This window comes from Phyllostomus discolor, chromosome 6, assembly GCF_004126475.2.
Source record: "Phyllostomus discolor isolate MPI-MPIP mPhyDis1 chromosome 6, mPhyDis1.pri.v3, whole genome shotgun sequence".
Lineage (NCBI taxonomy): Eukaryota > Metazoa > Chordata > Mammalia > Chiroptera > Phyllostomidae > Phyllostomus > Phyllostomus discolor.
The window spans coordinates 116,377,706-116,396,479 of NC_040908.2; the positions used below are offsets into that span (position 1 = coordinate 116,377,706).

The 18,774-nt window shown below is 50.1% G+C and overlaps 1 protein-coding gene across 6 annotated transcripts in view; it reads left to right on the top strand.

The window, feature by feature from the left end:
- The window catches only part of TENM4 (teneurin transmembrane protein 4), a 736,252-nt gene that overhangs the window by 349,999 nt on the left and 367,479 nt on the right, over window positions 1-18,774 (top strand). For all 6 annotated transcript variants that reach the window (XM_036028749.1, XM_028514477.2, XM_036028750.1 and 3 more), the window contains 2 exons: window positions 2,243-2,536; window positions 5,734-6,003. In XM_036028749.1, coding sequence (XP_035884642.1) covers window positions 2,314-2,536; window positions 5,734-6,003 — 493 coding nt within the window. In that variant the 5' untranslated portion in view covers window positions 2,243-2,313. The remainder of the gene's footprint in view (window positions 1-2,242; window positions 2,537-5,733; window positions 6,004-18,774) is intronic.

Here is an 18,774-nt window from a genome sequence, read left to right on the forward strand (position 1 = left end):
TATGAATTTGAAAGCGGTAGCGTCACCGGTCTTCCCTGTGCCCTCCCCTGGGGCACTCAGGGCACCGTCCTCTTGTCCCTCCCTGCCAGGAGGTCAGAGCTCAGAGCTCTCAGCTTGGGCCCCAGTAAGATTTGAGTTCCCTGTATCCGGGGTCATGCTCCTGTCCCAGCACTAGTTCCCGGGACTACTTTGAGAATTGGTCCTCCCATGTCGATTGGCTCTCATGACAACCCTAAGGCACTGTCACCTGTCTAGTTATGCTGGCTTTGCCACTAACTCACCGTGCAGCCTTGGGCAGGAGGCTGTTTGCCTCCCCGTCACTGTTGCCCCATGTATAAATGGGAATGAAAATCATTGTCATATATGCTTCAAGGTTATTACAAGGCACCAATAAAATCACAAATGTTTGCATTCTTTTAAAATAATGGAGAACATGTAAAGGAAAGTCTACAGTAGATACCTGGGGCCCATGATAAATCCCAAGACACCCAGTGGTGACCTCAGACATTCCCTTGCTGAGCAAAGTGAGGCAGCTTTTCAGGTTAGGACTTGCCACCCGTGTGAGTTGGTCCAGAGAGCTCTTTGAGGAGGACAGAGTTTGCACTGGAGCCAAGGCAAGACCTGCCCAGGAGAGAGCCCCTGGGGCCTGAGGAGGGAAGAGAGCGCCTGCAGGCTGAAGGGATGCCTCAGATGTCCACGATTAAAGGCAGGGCTTGCAAACCACTAGTCCTCAGACCAAAATGACCCAAACAGTATGCTTTGTTTGGCCTGTAAAGTATTTTGAAATTCTAAAACATAATAATGGATAGCATTTAAAAATTATACATTTTACATCTAAGTCCACATTTCTAGCTTGTCTTAAAAAATCACAAGACACCCTGTACTCCTCCATCAGCATTGGCAGCACTGGGTGGCCACTGCCCTCTCGAACAGGCCCACTTCCCCGGCTATCAGTGGCCTGACCCCTACCCTGAGACCCTTGTACCAACACTGCCCTTCTCGCTCTGTGGTTTCTCTGGAAGGACAGGTACACAGCGGAATGTTTTGTATACCCATGTTGCTCTGAAAAGTGGAACAATGAAAGAAAGAACTGAGTAGGTTGTATGTGTCAAGAACACAAGCGCTCTCATCAGACTTTGTGCAGGATATTCTACTTTCCTTCTGGGCTGACCTTCCGGCTCCCCCAGAGCCAAAGGAAAACACTTGGAAGGATAAAGAGGGTACTCTGACAGCTTTAAAATTATGGGGTGTCAGTCTAGGGCAAAAGGGTCAAGGTGAGGAAAAGAGGAAAAAGGGGGATTAGAAGCTTCCCACCAGACACCCAGGCAACACCCAGCCATGTGGGGCAGATTGTGTGGCTGTTCCGGGTGCGGGTGGTGCCACCTCCGAGATGGGAGTCTGGAGGTGAGGGGTCCTCTCTCCAGTCTGCAGAGCCAACCTAGCGGGAAGGTTACTTACTCTTAGGTTCCAGCCTAACTGGAAGGTGTAGTGAGAGTGAGAAGTAGGGGATATAACAGTATAGGAAAAACTCAGGCTTTGGAGCCAAGCAGACCTGGGTTCAGGTTCTGGCTTTGTTACTTACCGCCTTATGGCCTTGAATGTTTTTCTCCACTGTCAGATGGGGTTTGGTTGGCCACTTAAGTAACCCAATGTGTATTGGGCGTGGCAGGATTCACTGGAGGTGCAATAGACTGGGAGTGAGCAAAGCAGGTGAAGCCCCTGCTCTCATGGAGCTTATGTGTTAGTGGAAGAAAACAAACAATAAGCAAGTAATTAATTATCTGGCGGTGATAGTGTGGATTGGTTGTTTACACCTTGGCTCATTTGATTTAATGAGATAATGAATGCAAAGTGCTTACCCCAAAATGAATGGATACAGTCATTCATTTTACAAATTCTTAAGGAGTCACTGTTGCATGTCAGGCCCTGCAGCAGCTGGGACGTGATGGGAACAAACACGTGATTCCTGTCTAGGGGATTAGGAAAACTAGTGGCCTTCTTTAGCTTCCTCGACACACCGCTGGAGCGACAGGTTGAGGCATCTTCTTGTTGAAAAGGCGAGGGAGCAGAAAGACAGGATTCGTCACTAGCGGCTCTGGATGCAAGGATCTCTGCCTGTGTGGCCTCGGAGCCTGAGGTCCTTCTCCGCAGCATTGCAGGTGGAATCGAGGCCCGAGGTGGACCAGGCTATTGTCTTTGCTTCTTGGTGCTCAAGCTCATGCCCTTTCGTTTGTTTCCCCAGCTCCAGAACACTCAGCCCTGAGTGCGGCGAGGACTCTGTTCGTGGATGTGGAGGAGTGTGGGCCGGAGGCCATGGACGTGAAGGAGAGGAAGCCATACCGCTCGCTGACCCGACGCCGCGACGCCGAGCGCCGCTACACCGGCTCCTCCGCGGACAGCGAGGAGGGCAAGGCCCCGCAGAAGTCCTACAGCTCCAGCGAGACCCTAAAGGCCTATGACCAGGATGCCCGCCTCGCTTACGGCAGCCGCATCAAGGACATGGTGCCTCAGGAGGCCGAGGAGTTTTGCCGCACAGGTGAGGGCGGGCTGCGGGCAGAGCACAGAGCAGGTATGGGCGCAGGTGTGCCCGGGTGCATGGGCACCACGTCAACATGAAGTCTGCTACTTCAGCACCAGTATCTAGTCAAAGCCTGCCCTGTAGTTCATTCTTAGTTCCTTTATTTTCATGGTCACGCACTCCATAGGGATACTGAGGCAGTTAGAAATTGGGCTCTGTGTGGCATCAGGTGGCCTGGGGTTGAAGTTGATAGCCTCAGGCTCTCCTCTGAGCCTCAGTCCTCACCCACTGGGTAGGCATGAGTGGTCTCCCTAGTGCACTGAATTGTTACGAGGATCAACGAGGTGATGTGTTTCAGTGGTGAGTTGATACCACCAAGTGCTAAAAAAGTCTTAGTTATCAGTTTTGTCATTTGCTCACTTATTCATTCAACAAACAGCACCTTTTTGTGTCAAGCACTGCTCTGACCTTGGGTGGAAGCCATTTCTGAGATAGAGCTAAAAACTTGGTCATTTGGGCACTGTCCTGGCTCCCACACCTTCATTTCCTGCACACCGTAGTTACTGAAGTCTGTCCACCCTACTCCAGAATACCTTTCAGATTCGTCTCTCTTCTCCACCCCCTCTGCCACTGTTCCAGTTCAGGCCACTATCATTTCCCTGGGAGGGTCGACCACAACTCTCTCTGCCCAGGGCTGCCCCCCATCAACCAGTCTCCACTCTGCACCTGGAATGAAGTTGGAAATGGCTCCCCATTGTCCTTACCCTGAGCTCCTTAACCTGGCTTAGTAGAACTTTCCCCAAATTCATTTGTCTTTTTGGAGGATTTTATTGCCTGCCTCCCCACCTCACCACCCATGCTCCAGACCCACCAGACTGCTCATTATATCCACACCTGCCATGACACATGTTCGCTCCCCTAGTGCCTCGGCGTTTCCTGTTTTTCTGCCTGCAGTGCCTTGAGCCTTCTTTGATGCCTCAATTCCTGCATGTTCATGCAGCCCTCCCTGATTCTGCCCTGTCCACTCCCCTTCTACAGACAGGGTTAGCCAGGCATGGTGCTGTGTAATTTATATCTGCTTTGACTTTGTTATTTAATCCTTACAACACCACCAAGCTGAATCATTTGCCCAAGATCACAGAGGTAAGAAGAACTGGGCACACCCTCCCCCTCCCCCCCCATATAGCCTGACAGCTTACGGTTCCCTCCCACCCCCTATACACAGGCCTGGATCCACATGAAAGCTGACTTGTTAGCCAGGCTGCCTCTCAAACTTGAAAGATGAGGGTTCTTCCTCTCTTTCCCAGCTTGTGGGTAAGAGCTCACACGCTGGCATTAGACCTGGATTTGAATTCAGGCTCTGCCAGTTACTACTCTCAGCTTCTTCCCTTGGGCAATGGGAGGAGGGTCAGAATTAACGAGGACTACAAATAAAGCACTTGACACAGCACCTGGCACGGAGTAGATGCTTCATGAATGCGGCCTACTACTAATTGTCATCTCTGGGCCTCACTGAGGGGAAGGGAAAAAGAGTATCAAAGCTTTTCTTCAGCCCTGTCCTGTCCATAGTGATAGAGCTCAGTGAGCCCTGGCAGGTCCAGCTTGGCCTAGATGCCACCCTAGAACCTGAGGCTGCAGAAGGAGCCCCTTCTTAACTTTGCAAATAATAAACAAGAAGCATTCTCATCTCATAGGCAGGCATGAGCATTGCTGTTTACAAAATACCCTCTCTCCCATTACCTTCCTGGGTCCACAAAAATCCTAAGGGTAGCAGGTCAGAGATTATCATCCCATTGTAAAAACAGGAACATAGGCCCAGGTGATGTCACCAGCCCAGGATTGCTCAGCTACATGTTGGGTGAAGTGGGATGTCAATCTGTATGTATCCTGGGCTCCTCAAGAAAGAGGCCAAAAAGACTTAAAGCAAACAGGAGGATATCTTATGCTCAGTAAAATAAATCTTCTAAACTCACACATCAGAGGCACGAGGCAGGCTCAATGGAATCACCGAGCCCTTAGAGTCAGCCCTCGCCTTGCATTTCTCCAGTCCTGGGATGTCTCAGCTCACTCATACTGACACTGAGTCTGGATGCTTAAAAGGGTATGCAGGGGAAGTCATACGGAAATCAATGCAGCCAGGGCTGTCTATTGCAAATAAATTTGATTTTTCACTTAACATAGCAGTCATTCTTCATAATGTGTGACAGGTCTCCCTTGAGAGGGCTGGCCCAGAGCAGCGGGAATATGGGGTGGGGGTGGTGAAGTGGGGGGTGGACAGGACAGGGGTGGGGAAAGGAGAGCAGATGGGGGCAAATGGGCATGCAGGAGGTGTGGTGTGCTTCAAGGGTGGGAAGCAGACAGAGAGAATTTAGGCTTCAATGTGGAGTTTTCTCCTACTTAGAATGAGAGTAAAAGAGGAGAACAGATTGGACCATGGCATGTAGGGGTGATATTCACAATATTTAGCATCTGGTCCTGGCCAGTCAGAATGTCCTACTGGCCATGGGACAGCCCAGAGGGCCCTGCTGTGCCAAGCCTGCTGACATTAACCTTCTAGTGACTGCATCATGGACAGAATGGGAGGTGGTCTCATCATGGTGGGTGGGGGCATTGTGGGGAAGGGGCTGATGTAGGCAGAGCCGAGGTTGGGGCCCTGGGTACGAGAAGGCTTGGGCATCAGTAATTGACCAAGCGCTATGGAACTAGTGCGTGACTTTAACCTCCGTGCTGGCAAGCACTGTGTCCCCACCCTGCCTGGAAGAGGAGACCCAAGGCCCTCTATTTAACTTGACAGACATTTACTGGGCCCCTTGAGGTAGCCGATTGTTTTTTCTGGGCACAGGGATTTAGGAATGAGGAAGACACAGTCCCTACCCCTGGTGAGGTCTTCATCAGTGGAGGAGTCAGGCCTTGAATTCTGTGCCAGGAGACTGGGGCCAGTGGCTTTCAGAAAAAGAAGCAGTGACTTCTGCACAGGGTGTAGAACTGGAGGAGACTCCACAGAGGAGGTGCCATCGGAGTTGGCCCTTCCTGGGAGGGTTGGAGGATTGGGCTGGTGGGGAAGGGGCAGAAGGAGGCATCCAGGCAGAGGAGAGGCATGGAACAGCACAGTGAGCTCAAAGGGCAGCAGTGAGCCCTTGGATGAGGGGTCAGGCTACTGGTGGGGACACCCCCTCTGCAATACCCTAACCAAGCTCACCTTGCTTTCCTCCCAGGAGCCAACTTCTCCCTACGTGAGCTGGGCCTGGGAGAGGTGACACCTCCTCATGGGACCCTGTACCGCACAGACATTGGCCTGCCCCACTGCGGCTACTCCATGGGGGCCAGCTCTGATGCTGACGTGGAGGCTGACACTGTGCTGTCCCCTGAGCACCCTGTGCGACTGTGGGGCCGGAGCACACGGTCAGGCCGCAGCTCCTGCCTGTCCAGCCGGGCTAACTCAAACCTCACGCTGACCGACACTGAGCATGAGAACACTGAGACCGGTGAGTGGTCCGCTTGGCCTGTGCCAGGCACTGGGGTGCGGGACCGGGTTTCAGTTACAACATGGATTGTGTGCTCCATGGCGTGGGGCTCTGGCGAAGTTGGTGAAAATTGCTTTGCTCTCGGTGGTCAAAAAAAAGTGAGAGCTTCTTGCACAGTCTGATGAAATACCCACCAACTGATGACATGACAGAGATTAGGTCTCTGTTCTTTCTTTCCAGAGTAGCAACGTGCCCTAATCTGATGAGGGAGCAGAGGAGCCAGGGGTTGCTGGAACCCACCCCCCACAGCCTGTCTGCTAAGGCAGGAGCCTCACTGATCCTGCCTGATTCCTGCTCATGCAGACTCCAGCCTGCAGGGGCTCAGCAGTCCCGGGCGACTGCTCCGGATGCTGCCCCACCCACTAGTTTATGTTGGCTAGAGGAAGGGTTCAAAACAAAAAATGTCCTGTTGGGATGATTTAAAACCTAAGGCTTTGCTTTAGGTTTCCCCTACCTGCAGATTCGGGGCAGTGCTGGCTGTTCTGAACTCCTTATTCTACTCCCATGTCTTTAGCCCCTTCTTCTAAGACCTCCTTTCTGTGGAAGAGGAAAGGGAGTCTGGTTTCAGAATTTTCCTGCTCACTCTCAGACATGACGGGCTCTGAATTAGCGGCAGCCCGCAGTTTGCTGCTGGTGGACCTCCCTTTCTCTCATGCTTTGTGCCCCACCCAGCCTCAGGCAGCTGGGCGAACCCAGGTCTGCACTGAGGAGGGTCCTGCTGGTGTCTGGCAGTGAAGACTCAGGGAGGGTGGCAGAGACCAGGGGCAGCCCCTCTGCCTGGGGGAAGGCTTCTGCTTCTCAGAAGTCCAATGAGGGGGTCTGCTGGTGCTTGACCCCACAGGTGGGAGGGGGGATGTGGGGAGGGCCATGTGAATGAGAACTGCAAGAGCCAAGCCTGGCAGCAGGGCCCCCTACTGGTTTCCAGCTCTAGCTACAGAGTTGAAGGCTTAGGTGGATTAGTCTCTAGAAAGGATGATCCAGCTGGGTTCCGTCCACAGGATGCAATTCCAGATTAGGGATCTTGCAGAAGACCAGGTAAAGTCTTGGTCAGATTTGGGAAGTCTATCTCCTTAAAGAGTCAGGGGCAGCAGAATTCTGTGTCCATTTTGCTACCCCTCCCAGATAACATGGCAGTTTTCCTAGGGAGCCTGGGCACCTGTCTGAGGGGAAGGAGGACGGCAGGTCATGGATACTGGCTTGGCAGTGTTAGCCTCCCCTGACCCCAAACCAGCACCCAGAGACAGCCAATGAGTCTAGCACCTGAAAAGCTACCCCACCCTGCAGTGGGGAGCCATCAGCACTCCCTCCTCTACCCTCCCACCCAGGCCTGATCCCAGCCAGCAGCCCCTCCTCTCCCCGCTGTCACCACGTGCTGAGCCAGAGCACCAGTGTGATGTGTGAGGCCTGTGTAGCAAAGTGATGTCTGATTAGGAGACAGGACACTTCTGTTCCATCACTGACCCGGGATGTGGCACCAGATAAGTTGGATCCTTTCTTGGAACCAACTTCAGTTTCCTCATGTATAAAATAAGTGATTTAGATGAAATCAGAATTTACTGTGCTCTCAGAATATTAATAGTTCTTGGATGGCAGGAGGGGTATTACTCTGCGGTCAAATAATGTAGGAAACACTGGGTTAAAGGAATTTACATCAGTTTCATTGTGCAGGACATTTCAGAGATTTTAAACTATGTTACTGGACATGCTGTCAGATACATTACCAAGGAAGGACAGAAGCCCCCTCCCCAAATTGGTCTGAGCATAGAACTCTCTATTCCCAGGGCATCTGCTTGGGTCCAAGTTCTAATGAACACCTTTTGGGTATAACTGAGCTGAATGATCTGCAGTCCTGTTCAGATCTAGGGTTCTATAATTCTAAGTGCTTACATTGAGATAAGGTGAACAAGAAAAGGATAATAATAGCATGAACAGCTCATAGCCGGTTGCTGATTATCAGACCGCAAGCACAGTGCTCATTGCTTTAGTGATATGGTCTCATTTACTCCCTCTACAACCCTTGGAGGTAGGTTTTATTACCCTCCCCTCGACCTGAACAAAATGAGGAAACTGCAGCTCCAAAAGGTTAAGCAACCTACATAGGTCACACAGCTGGCAAGATGGGACTTGAGCTCCAGCCTGTGTAACTCTAAAATCTTTACTCTTGTAGCCCTAGTTATAGTGAATTTCCTCTACAGCCAGCTTCTTGCTAGGGTGACAAATGATCACTTTTTCATAAAGTCATGACAGAGTGAGGTGCACACCGCCCACATTATTGTATATTCCCTGAGAGCTGAATTACTGCTGAATTAAGCCTCTGTTGGGCGATAATGACACAATCAATGAGCCTGAAGAGCCTCAGCCTTTGATAATGGGGACAGGGAAATGGCTGCTGCTTCCCCTGGCCTCGCCCCCTCTCCCTCCAATTATCCATTTCCACGCTGGCTGCCACACTCTAAGCCTCACTGTACTCAGGGAAGGTGGGCAGGCGGAGGAGGTGGGCACGGGAATCTAACGAAGAGCCCCCGGCCCCTGCATCCCTTCCAGAAGTGGGTTCCCCAAACCCAGACACCCCGAGGTGCCCATGCGCTTGTCCACTCTCTCCCAGTTGGAAGTTACATTAACAGCTTTGTTCTACTCGAGTCCAAATGACAGTGACTCACACTGACAGTAAATGAGCCATAGGAATGACTCCCTGTTATCCATTGATGAGGTTGACAGTACTCTTGCTCACACCATTGTCTCCTCAATTTACAGCTGAAGATGGGCTCAGAGAGGTGAAGGGCACATGGGCCTCATCTAGTTGAGCTGGAGCCAGGCTCTCCTTCCCTCTGGCTCTTTCTCTTGCTCTCTGCTCCCTGTCCCCCGACCTCGTCAGTCTTCCTCCCCTGCCCTCCTCTTTCTCTCATCTTCATCCTACTGGCCCCTTTCTCTGTGATGAGAACTCGGATCTTACTCTCAGAACAGAGCTCAACTCCACAGGCCATGTAAAGCAACACACCACAGTGTGGCCATCTTTCAGGAGTAGGGGGAAGACATACCGAGGGCCTGTTTTGTGTTAAGCTGCTGCACATATGCGGTTGATTGCCATGAATCCTCATGACACCACTATGGTGTTTCCACCTCCCAGATGGGAGACTGAGGCTCCAGAGAGGTCATCTGACCTACCAGAGATTGCACAGCCAGTGAGTCATCAAGTCAGCAAAGCTTGAATTGGAACTCAGGTCTCTCTGATCCTGTAGCCTGAGCCCTTTGCCTGGCTACATCGGAATCATCGAGAGTGTTGGGCCTTTAGTTGAGGCCACCAAAAATGTGTGACCAGGTTTTCAGAGCTCCTTACCGGATGCAAATGCAAAGCACAGTCCCCAGAAACTTCCAGCCATGGGAACCAGAATCTGCCTCCACCCACACTCGGCCTTGCATTAGTCAATAGTAATTGTCAACAGTATTGATAGCGGTGGAGGCTTCTGCTGAGGTCACAGGGATGCTGCATGCAGCTGCCATCAATAATAACTTTTTATGGGGTCCATTAAAGCCAATTTCTGCCCCTGAAGGTTAATGTCAGCAGCTTTTATGTCACTGCTTAATATCCAAAATAAATACAGAATTGACTGGATAATGTAAACACAAATCTTCCTCTTCAGGACCGCCAGGCAGAGCCAGCTTCTGTTCTGGCCTTTCCTGCTGAGTGTGGCCCACAGGCTGGAGGGCAGTGAGGAAGAGCTGGCATCATCCATGCACACAGTTGGCACTCAATAAATGTTTTGCAGAAGGGAAAGGTTGCCCTGTAAACTCCATTTCCACCCACAGGGTCAGGATTACAGTGTCTCTTTTGTAGATTCATTCTGTAACTTGTTCTATAACTACACCTAGCTCCTGAGTATACCATGCATTATTCTAGAACAGGGCTCTAGATGGACATCGGGGAGGTGGTGATATGACAACCTTGTGACCCAATCTATAATGGAGGGATTGCAGGCAGTGTCACAGAGGGGGAAAGAACAGTAGTTTCATCCAGAGCTTGTGAGGACACCTGGCCTGAAACTCTAGCTGTGCCAGGGGTTACCCAGGGGTGCGAGAGGGAGGAAAGGGGTGTTCATGTTTAATGGATGCAGAGTTTCAGTTTGGGGTGATGAAAAGGCTCTGAAGATGAGTCAGTGGTGAAGGTTGCACAGCAATGTGAATGTATGTAACGCCACTGAATGCACGTACCCGTAAAAATGGTTAAACCGGGCCAGGACTGGCCATTCCAGACCAGCTTCCCGGTCATGAAATTCCAGCAGAGGTGGTGCTGTGGAGAGCAGGCCCAGGTCAGACTTCACCCAGGCAGTTTGAGGCAGGTGAGCAGAAAGAGGAACTGGAATTATGGCCCAAGGGAAGCCAAGATTATAACAACAACAACAAAAGATGGTGTCAAGTGTCACATGTGGGAGGTAATACAAGGCTGGGAGTGGGCGCTGGTGGCAAGGTCAGAAACCAAGGTGATCAGCAGCAGGATGGAGGATGGTATGAGAAAGGGGCAAGGGGTGAGGTTCATGGCCACGGCCATGAACTGTGAGAGGGACTGTGGAATGTGACATGAGATAGACCAGTGCTAAAGAACTCCGCAGCTGAGCCAAGAAAGCTGTGAGGAGAAGGATCGGATGTGCCCCCTCCCCTAAGAGTACCTGGGAGCCCATTTCGGTCACAGAACATGAGAGCATCGAGGTCTTCCTCACTGCTAACGAGGCCCTACACACAGTAGGGAAGAAGCAGCTCATTCCTTCACCTGGCACTGATCTGATCCCCACTGCCTCCATGTCCCCTTCTGGCTTGAGCCCCCGGCCTGTCTCCTGGACTTCTGCAGGAGCCCCCTACCTCGACAGAGCCCACTAGAGCTCAGTACAGCTTCTAGTACGGTCCTGTCACCCTGTGGCCCCCTGGTCAATGGCCGGCAGGCACCCCTACTCCACACCACCTCTTTGACCCCCTCCCCTCCTCTGGCCACACTGGCCTCCTTGCTGTTTTTCAGATGAGCCAGGTCTCTTGAGCCTGTCCTTCCTCTACCAAGATTGCTTTTCCTCCAGATGTCCTTAGCACTGTCTCCCTCACCTGCCTCAGAGGTCATCCTATCAGTGAAGCCCTCCCTGGCCACCATGTTTAGAACTGCAACCCCTCTTCCACCCTGGAACCCCCCAACCCTCTTCCATAACAGTGATCATCTTGAAACACTCTATATAATTCAGTTGTTAAATTTGTTTATCATCACAGTCCCCATGGTTGAGTGGGCAGGTTTGCCTGTCTTGGTCATGCTGGAACCACACTACCTAAAACAGTAGCTGGCACATGGTAGGTGCTCAGCAAGTTCTTGGCAAAGAGCAGACAAGCCCTGTAACTTGCCAGCCTTCCCTCGCAGCACACCCTGCCCCCACAGTCGCAGTCACACACTGATGCTCCAGCCTCATGGGACAAACTTATGTTTGTCCACTTCCATGCCTTTGTCACATGGAATCCTCTTTCTTCCTCCTCTTGGCCTGCCGAAGTCCTTCTTGTTCCTCAAAGCCCAGAGACCAGCACTTCTTCCATGGAAGCTTCTCAGGTACCTGCTGGCTAGAATTTTTCTCTTTAACCTCACAACCATAAATGTCCTTTCTCTAGCACGTCACAATTCGAGAGTAGGCTGGTATGGTCTCTGGCTCCTGATCAGCTCTAACAGGTTGTAGATTCAGTTTGTTTTCTGGATCTTTCTAACACTGACAAAAGTTTATGTTTTAGAAACAGCTAGAATCATCTCTCAGATTATATATATTATATGCATTAAGCCAATAAAAACCAATTTCTACAGGACACACTGCAGAGTGCGGCAGTCAGTAAATAGGCACTGGGGTGAGGGAGATCTGGACTCAGCCCTGGCCCTCCCATTCACTAGCTATGCAATCATCAGCAAGTCACCTAAGTCCTCTGGATCTCGGCTAAAATGTGGGAAAAATTGAGAGTCAGTGTCTTTAAGTTCTCCTCTGGCTCCCAGATTTGTAGGTGCTCTGACTCTACAGGACCTTTCCCAGTTCTTTTTGGAACCTGGGGCCTTACCGCCTTTATTACATGGATAACACTGTTTAGTGGGAGATTCTAATTCCTTGAAAATATTGGACATCGGTGCATTCCTGGGAGGAAGTGCGGCTGGCCCACAAAGCCAGCAAATAGTCAAATAAGGGGATCCAATCCCTACTCCAGCTAAGGGAGCCTGGCATCCTGTTCCAGGTGAAGTACAATGGCTGGGGAGCTGCAGGATGGTGCCCACTTAGGGAATTAATGATAGACCTTCTTATAGATTTTTAAAACCAAGTCTCATGAGCGTGAAGCCAGGAAGGGTAGAGGATAAATTGAGTTCACTTGGTAATGAGCTTCTTTCTCACTGTGCTTTGGAGATGCTCACCTAATCTCCTGACTTGAATAAGCAATTTGGCTGCCTAATTAGGTTAACCAATAATTTCCCTGTTGACACCCCGGCTGCTTGATACTTTGGGGGTAACTGTGATTCTGTTTGGGTGTTCCTTTTCTAAGTGAATTTCCAGTTTGCCTCTGAGATCAAAGCCCAGAGTAAATCCACAGTAACGGTCTGAGCCCAGACCCACCGTGCCTCTTCACACGGCTTCTGCTGGGACACCTCTCTAGTCCCCGTGGCTCAGTGGGATCCTGCTTGGCCTTCAAGCCCAGGTGCTTGCCACAAATGGAAGAAGGAATGAGCTTTTGCACCCTCAGGGCCCAATGGATGGCTCCTCTCACTGTCATCCGCAGCCCTTTAAAACACTAATATTAATAGCTAGCATGAATTAAGGACCAGACCAGACACCTCACAAATGTAGCACAGGCTCACAACAACACTTCAAGGAAGGAAGATGACATGCTGAGTTTGTTGCTGTTGTTAGTGTGGTAAAATACCCATAACCCTTTTTTAATGTGTCCCAAATCCACTCTTCGTTGGTGAGTTCTGTTGCTCCCCCTGGTGGGCAAGTATGTACTAGAACCAGAGCACCCGGCTTCTGTACTGGGAGGGAGGAGAGAGAGGTGGAGATCCAGGGCTACACTAAAGATAGATTGCATTCTTGAAACTAGGTTAGGACCCGCTGTGTGCGCACAGAGGTGCAGCAAACCAGTTTTGCTTTTAATTTGAGCCAACATGACTTTCAATTCCAGTGGAAGCAATGATGTGCACAGTGTCAAACTTCCTACCAGAAGACATTTGCAAGGCATTTTTTTCCCATCAGTGAGCTCAGCCTTGTCCAGGGAGAGTGACTCCTGGGCCTCTTTCGACTTCATCAAACCCAGGATGACTTCAGGGAAGAACAGAATAACTGATGATGGAAAAATAGCTTCCTACCCACAAGAGCCTGATTCCAGTGCTGGGTGTGTGGAGTCCAGGGATAAATCTGATTCCTGTTTGGGGCTCTGTTACCAGTCCCAGAGTATCCTGGAACACGTCACTTCTCTTTGCTGGACATTAGTTTCCCCATGAGCCTAATGGGGGTCACTGCAATCTCAGTCAACAAGATAACTCTGAAGGAGAATGGACTTTGGAGTCAAACTCCAAATTCCAGCTCAGCCACTCAGGAATTGGACAGTTTTGTGCAAACCATTGAACATCACTGAGGCTCCTCGCTTTCTTCCTCTGCAACATGGGAATGAGTACATGCCTCCGACTGCTGGGGTGAGCACGAAAGGCAACTGCACATGGAAGACTCGGGACTGCATGTCCCAGACTGCAGATCGTAACTGATCCTGGAGTCAGTGCTGCAGCTCAGCTCTGTCGTTTAAAACAGCGAATAGAACAAAGAGGAACAGAATAGGGTACACAGCACACGGTATTATTCTGTAAATCTTTGCTTTAGTTATACTTTACATATAGTACCTATACTAGGTCACCACATACAATGTGTTTCTTACTGTAGAGTTCAGTTTAAAAAAAAAAGTTTAAAAGATGGTGCCTGGCATATAGCAAGACCTTGTGAATGTTAATGCCTTTCCTTCCAGAATCTCCTCAGCTTGATATTTCTGTGATCCCTGTTGCCATAGTCTTGTCCAAAACCATTGACATAGTATTTTTAGGGCCCCCTACTAAGGATGGATATCTGGGCAGGGCCTCATGATTCAGTTGAACGGGCTTAGATGGACTTGGCCAAGGTCACGTGGCTTATATAATGACAGAACTGGAATCCCTGGTTTGTAGACCCTGGCCATCTCTTCTGCTCTCATCCCCCAAGTCCTCCTATATCGATGGCCATTGGGGTGACTGCTCAGCCTTAGGTTAGTTATGAGCTGTGACGACAGCAGGAAAAGCACCCCCAAACAGGCAGGGCTGACCTAAGAAAATACAGGGGCCAAACGCGTTGTACTCTCAGTTCATATAACCAGCTGAATCTCGCCACTTAACACAAAGGCAATTGGAGAGGAATCCTGAGCACCACATGCAACTAGGATGTCCCCCAACCCATGGGTCCTTATCACAAATTTAATCTCACACTGGTTAACCCAGGCAGACCGAAATATGGAAATGACCCTTCTTCCCTTGACTTGGGGCTGGAGGGAAGTGTGTGCAGTGAGGCGTGAGGAAGGGCTGCTGGAAGTCCACGTGGGTTTGGCATGCGAAGCCAAGGGGGAGGGTGACAGTGATCACCCACAGGCTCTCTGGAGCCAGGCTCAGTGCGAACCCCACAAAATACCTCTTTGGGGAAGAGGTCTCAGAGGAGACCAGACACTCCCCCAAACTCTTCCCAAAGTGACAGGCCCAACTCCTTCTGGTGGTCAGAAGCAGAGATGGTGAAGAAAGGGAGTGAACTAGCTGCCAGAAACCTCAGATCCAACTCCCAGCTGTGTGGACTGCGTAGGAAACGCAAGGGGTTCATTATGGCTGAGCTTGTGGGGATTATGGGGAGATGAGGCCAGAGAGGAGAGCAGAGCTTGAGAATTTAACCTTTCTCTCAAAGGTCATAGGATCCACAGGAAAGGTTTAAGCAGAGAGAGGTCAGAGGTGGCAAATACCTTTCCTGATTCCGATGAGGACATCAGTCTCTAAGATTTGTTTTTCCCATTTTTATGGATGGTGAAATTGGGGTCCCCCACTATGGAGAGAATTGTATCCCTCCTTAAATTCCTATGTTGAAGCTCTAACCCCTAATGTGATGGTGGTAATTGGGAATGGGGCTTTCGGGAGGTAATGAGGGTGGACCTTCATGATGGAATTGGTGCCTTTACAGGAAGAGGAAGGGAGAGAGAGCAATCTCTCTGTAGCTGGCCCAGAAGAGTCCTCACCAGAACCCAACCATGCTGGCACTCTCCAGAACTGTGAGAAAGTGAATGTCTGTTGTTTCAGTCAGCCAGTCTGTGGTGTTTTGTTATGGCAGCTCCAGCTGACTAGCACAGGCCCCAGCCAGGACATCACAAAGCTAATACCTCACACTGTATTATTGCAGTCCACAGCTCCTACCCCAGCCTTATGGAAACAGGAATGCAAAACTGTTTGAATGAATGTGCCTGCCAATGCTTCTGTGGGTTAAAAAGGTACCAATATGTCAGCCCATCCCCTCAAAAGAAGAAGAAAAGTACTAAGTACCAGAAACTCACATGCCTTTGCACTTATTAGCTATGATACCTTGTGTTACACAAGGCATGCTTCTTAATATGCCCGTGCCTCGGTTTGTAAGATGGGTCTAACTCTACTGTCTAAGAGTGTAGTGACACAAATTAAAAGAACTCAGAGAGTGAAAGCACTTAGAATAGTGCCTGGCACACAGGAGGTGCTGTATAGGCATCTGCTGTTTGTACAGCGCTTTGTGATTACAGGGAGTTTTCACATTTTGTTTAACATTTGCAGCCGCCCGTGAGGCAGACGTCAATCTCATCACTGTTTGAATGTGCTCTGAGATCACACAGCCAGAAAGTGGTGGAGATGGGGGTCCACCCTGGGTCTCCATGGTCCCACACCGGGCATGGCTGTCCATGGCTCCATCTGGCAGCCAGTCAGCCTGGCTCTTTCTGCCAAAGATGAGTCCACAGCTAGCAGGGCCAAGTCTGAAAAGACTCCAGCAGGCCCGATTGTCCTCAGGCCAGTTTCTCTCCCAGTCTGTGGGAGGAGGATCTCAGCCCAAGCTGTCTGTCCAGGAGGATGCTTCTCTTCAAATAAAGAGCCAAACCCTTTATGTTCCAAACACTGAAGAGGATTTTTCTTCCCACTACTGCTCAGCAGCCTGGCTCCTAAGTGAGTCCGCTAGGCTCTGCTTTGCAGGACCTCAACTCCCAAACAAAGTGCTTTCCTGAGTGTGCCTCCAACAAGGAAATTATTCTATGGAACAAACCAGGTTCAAAGTGTGGTATAAGCCAAGGGAAATTGTTTGCCATTCCAGTTGCTTTCTGGGATGGCAGGAGGAGGAGCAAGGAGCATCATGGGTGTGAAGTGGAATGTGAAAACTCAGAGGAAGGCTCTTCAAACCGGAGCCACATGGGCTGTCAGAAGTTAGCACATCAGAAGGGAGGCATCCCGGGCCCCTCACTCACCTAGCTGCCTACCACTACATAAGCCCGAAGGAGTTACCCTTCTTTCTACCTGCATTCACAACTTTCAATAATTTATTACTTCAGCACTAGAGTTTGTAGTGCTAAAAGGTGCATTTTATTTGGAGAAAATAGTGTGTCATTTTTTCCCTAGCTAAATTTAAAAAGCTCTTCAAAAGTCTCCTCTGGTATTGGGCCATTACTCATATTTAGGGACTGTGTAATAGCTCACAGTGTCCTTTAGGAGCCAACGTTTCATAACTTATCACATCATCTCCCTGGTCCAGGGCACCTGAGCCCACACCCTGACTTTGAATGGATTTTCACACTGGAGACTGTGCCAGGGTTGTCAGAGGCTCAGTGAGTCACGGCAAGAACTCATAGGACTCAGCGTATAGTGGGACTCAAGGGTAAGATTTATGATTAGAGCAAAAGGACACACAGCAAACCAGCAAGGGGAAAAGGTGCAGCGGGCAGAGTTCGGAGGAAAGCAGGTACCAGCTTCCCAGAGGCCTCTCCTAGTGGTCACATGGGATGCCCCGGCCCCTCCAGCAGAGTTCTCATGCAAAGGACTGTCCACCAGGGCAGCTCAAGGGAGACCTCGTGCCCAAAGATTTTATCAGGAGGCTGGGCACAGAGGCACCTTCTGCCTAACACATGCCGAAATTCCAGATTCTCAGAAGGAAAGCAGGTATTTAGCATAAAGCTCATTATTTGTACACACAGTGTAGGCACCGTGAGACACTCCACTCATTTAGGGAAAGTTTTATGCCAGGTGAGGCCCTGTGCCCAACGAGTTCCCAGATGCCGGCCAAGAGCCAGCCTTTCCAAGGTGGCAGTCTCAGGCCTGCTCTCCTGCATGGGCCTCTCGTACTGTCCTCCAGTTTCACTCCAGAGTAACCCTAGCAGAGCACCCAGTGTATACCTCCCAGCTACATACGCCTTTGTCCTCTCTTTGTCTTTGATGCAGTAACTTTTATAAAGTGATTAGAAACTTTACCTTTAAGAAATTGCTTGATAAAGTTCACCATTAGTGATGGTAATAAAGGAAAGAAAATGAAACGATGCCTCTTACACAGGAAAGAAAATGAAATGATCCCACAGTGGTGCAATGCTACTACTGGTCTGCAGTGGTGCTGATGAGTTGGGGTTGGGGAAAGGAAGCTAAATGACTGAGCAGGTGCCATGTACATGCATGCTTGCATTCAGCAACTGTCAGCAACGCTACGCTGCATGAATGCTGAGGCGAGGCAGGCATGGTCTCTGGCCCCAGGGGCTCATGACATAAAGCAGGCAGACACACACCTAGACACTATCCTGCAGTGTTATGTGAGTGCTGCGAACAGCCCTGAGTGGCCAGCAGTCAGAGAACCAGCAGGAGAAACCTAGCCCTCCTTAGGCAACTGAATAAAGTGATTCCCGAGGCCCCCATCTCAGGAGCGTGGGGACAGGACCACAGGAAGCAGAATGTCTACCACAATGGCCACTCACTCCTACCAATACTGGGACACAATTTTCAGGAGTCCCAATGGCAAAAGAGGAAGCTGTGGGTCCAGAATGCCTATTTGATACAGAAGATAAGGGAGAAAGCTTTATCTGGCACACAGGTGTAGAAAAGTCACAGACTCCCTGTAGCCTAAGTCAGCCTCTCTGCAGGGATGGGGAACAGCAAAGTCCTTTAATGTGCTCCAGCCAGAGACTACCAGGAACTCACTTGTAGTTGAACAAAGTGGGGCTCATTGACCCCTTCCCAGGGAGGTTGGAGAACACACACCATAGGGACGTCATTGGTGTCTCTGGAAAGCATGTCAGAAGAGGTATTCAGGGTTTGGCCTTGTGTTAGGTGATTTGGGGATGGGTTCAAGGAAGAAGTGGAGCTTTGTTCTGGATTAGACAGTGTCAGGAAGCAGAGGTAATTTTGTGCCTGGGTGTCTTAATAAATCTTATATAGAAAGCAGGAAGAATGAAGTAAGGTTAAAGTTGTAATTGAAAAAGAGGCAGCAATCACTCATATTAGCCATGATAGGATATTTGGTCATTTTGTGCTTCGGACAATGTTCTTGTTATTTTCTGAGTTCAGACATGATTACAAGTGGCTTAGCCTTCATCTTGACCCATTACGGTCACAGAGGTGCCTGCCAGTCAGAAGTTGTCCTGTGAAATTACTTATATTTTAACAGGAGAAAGCACTGCCTAGCTCTGAGTGCC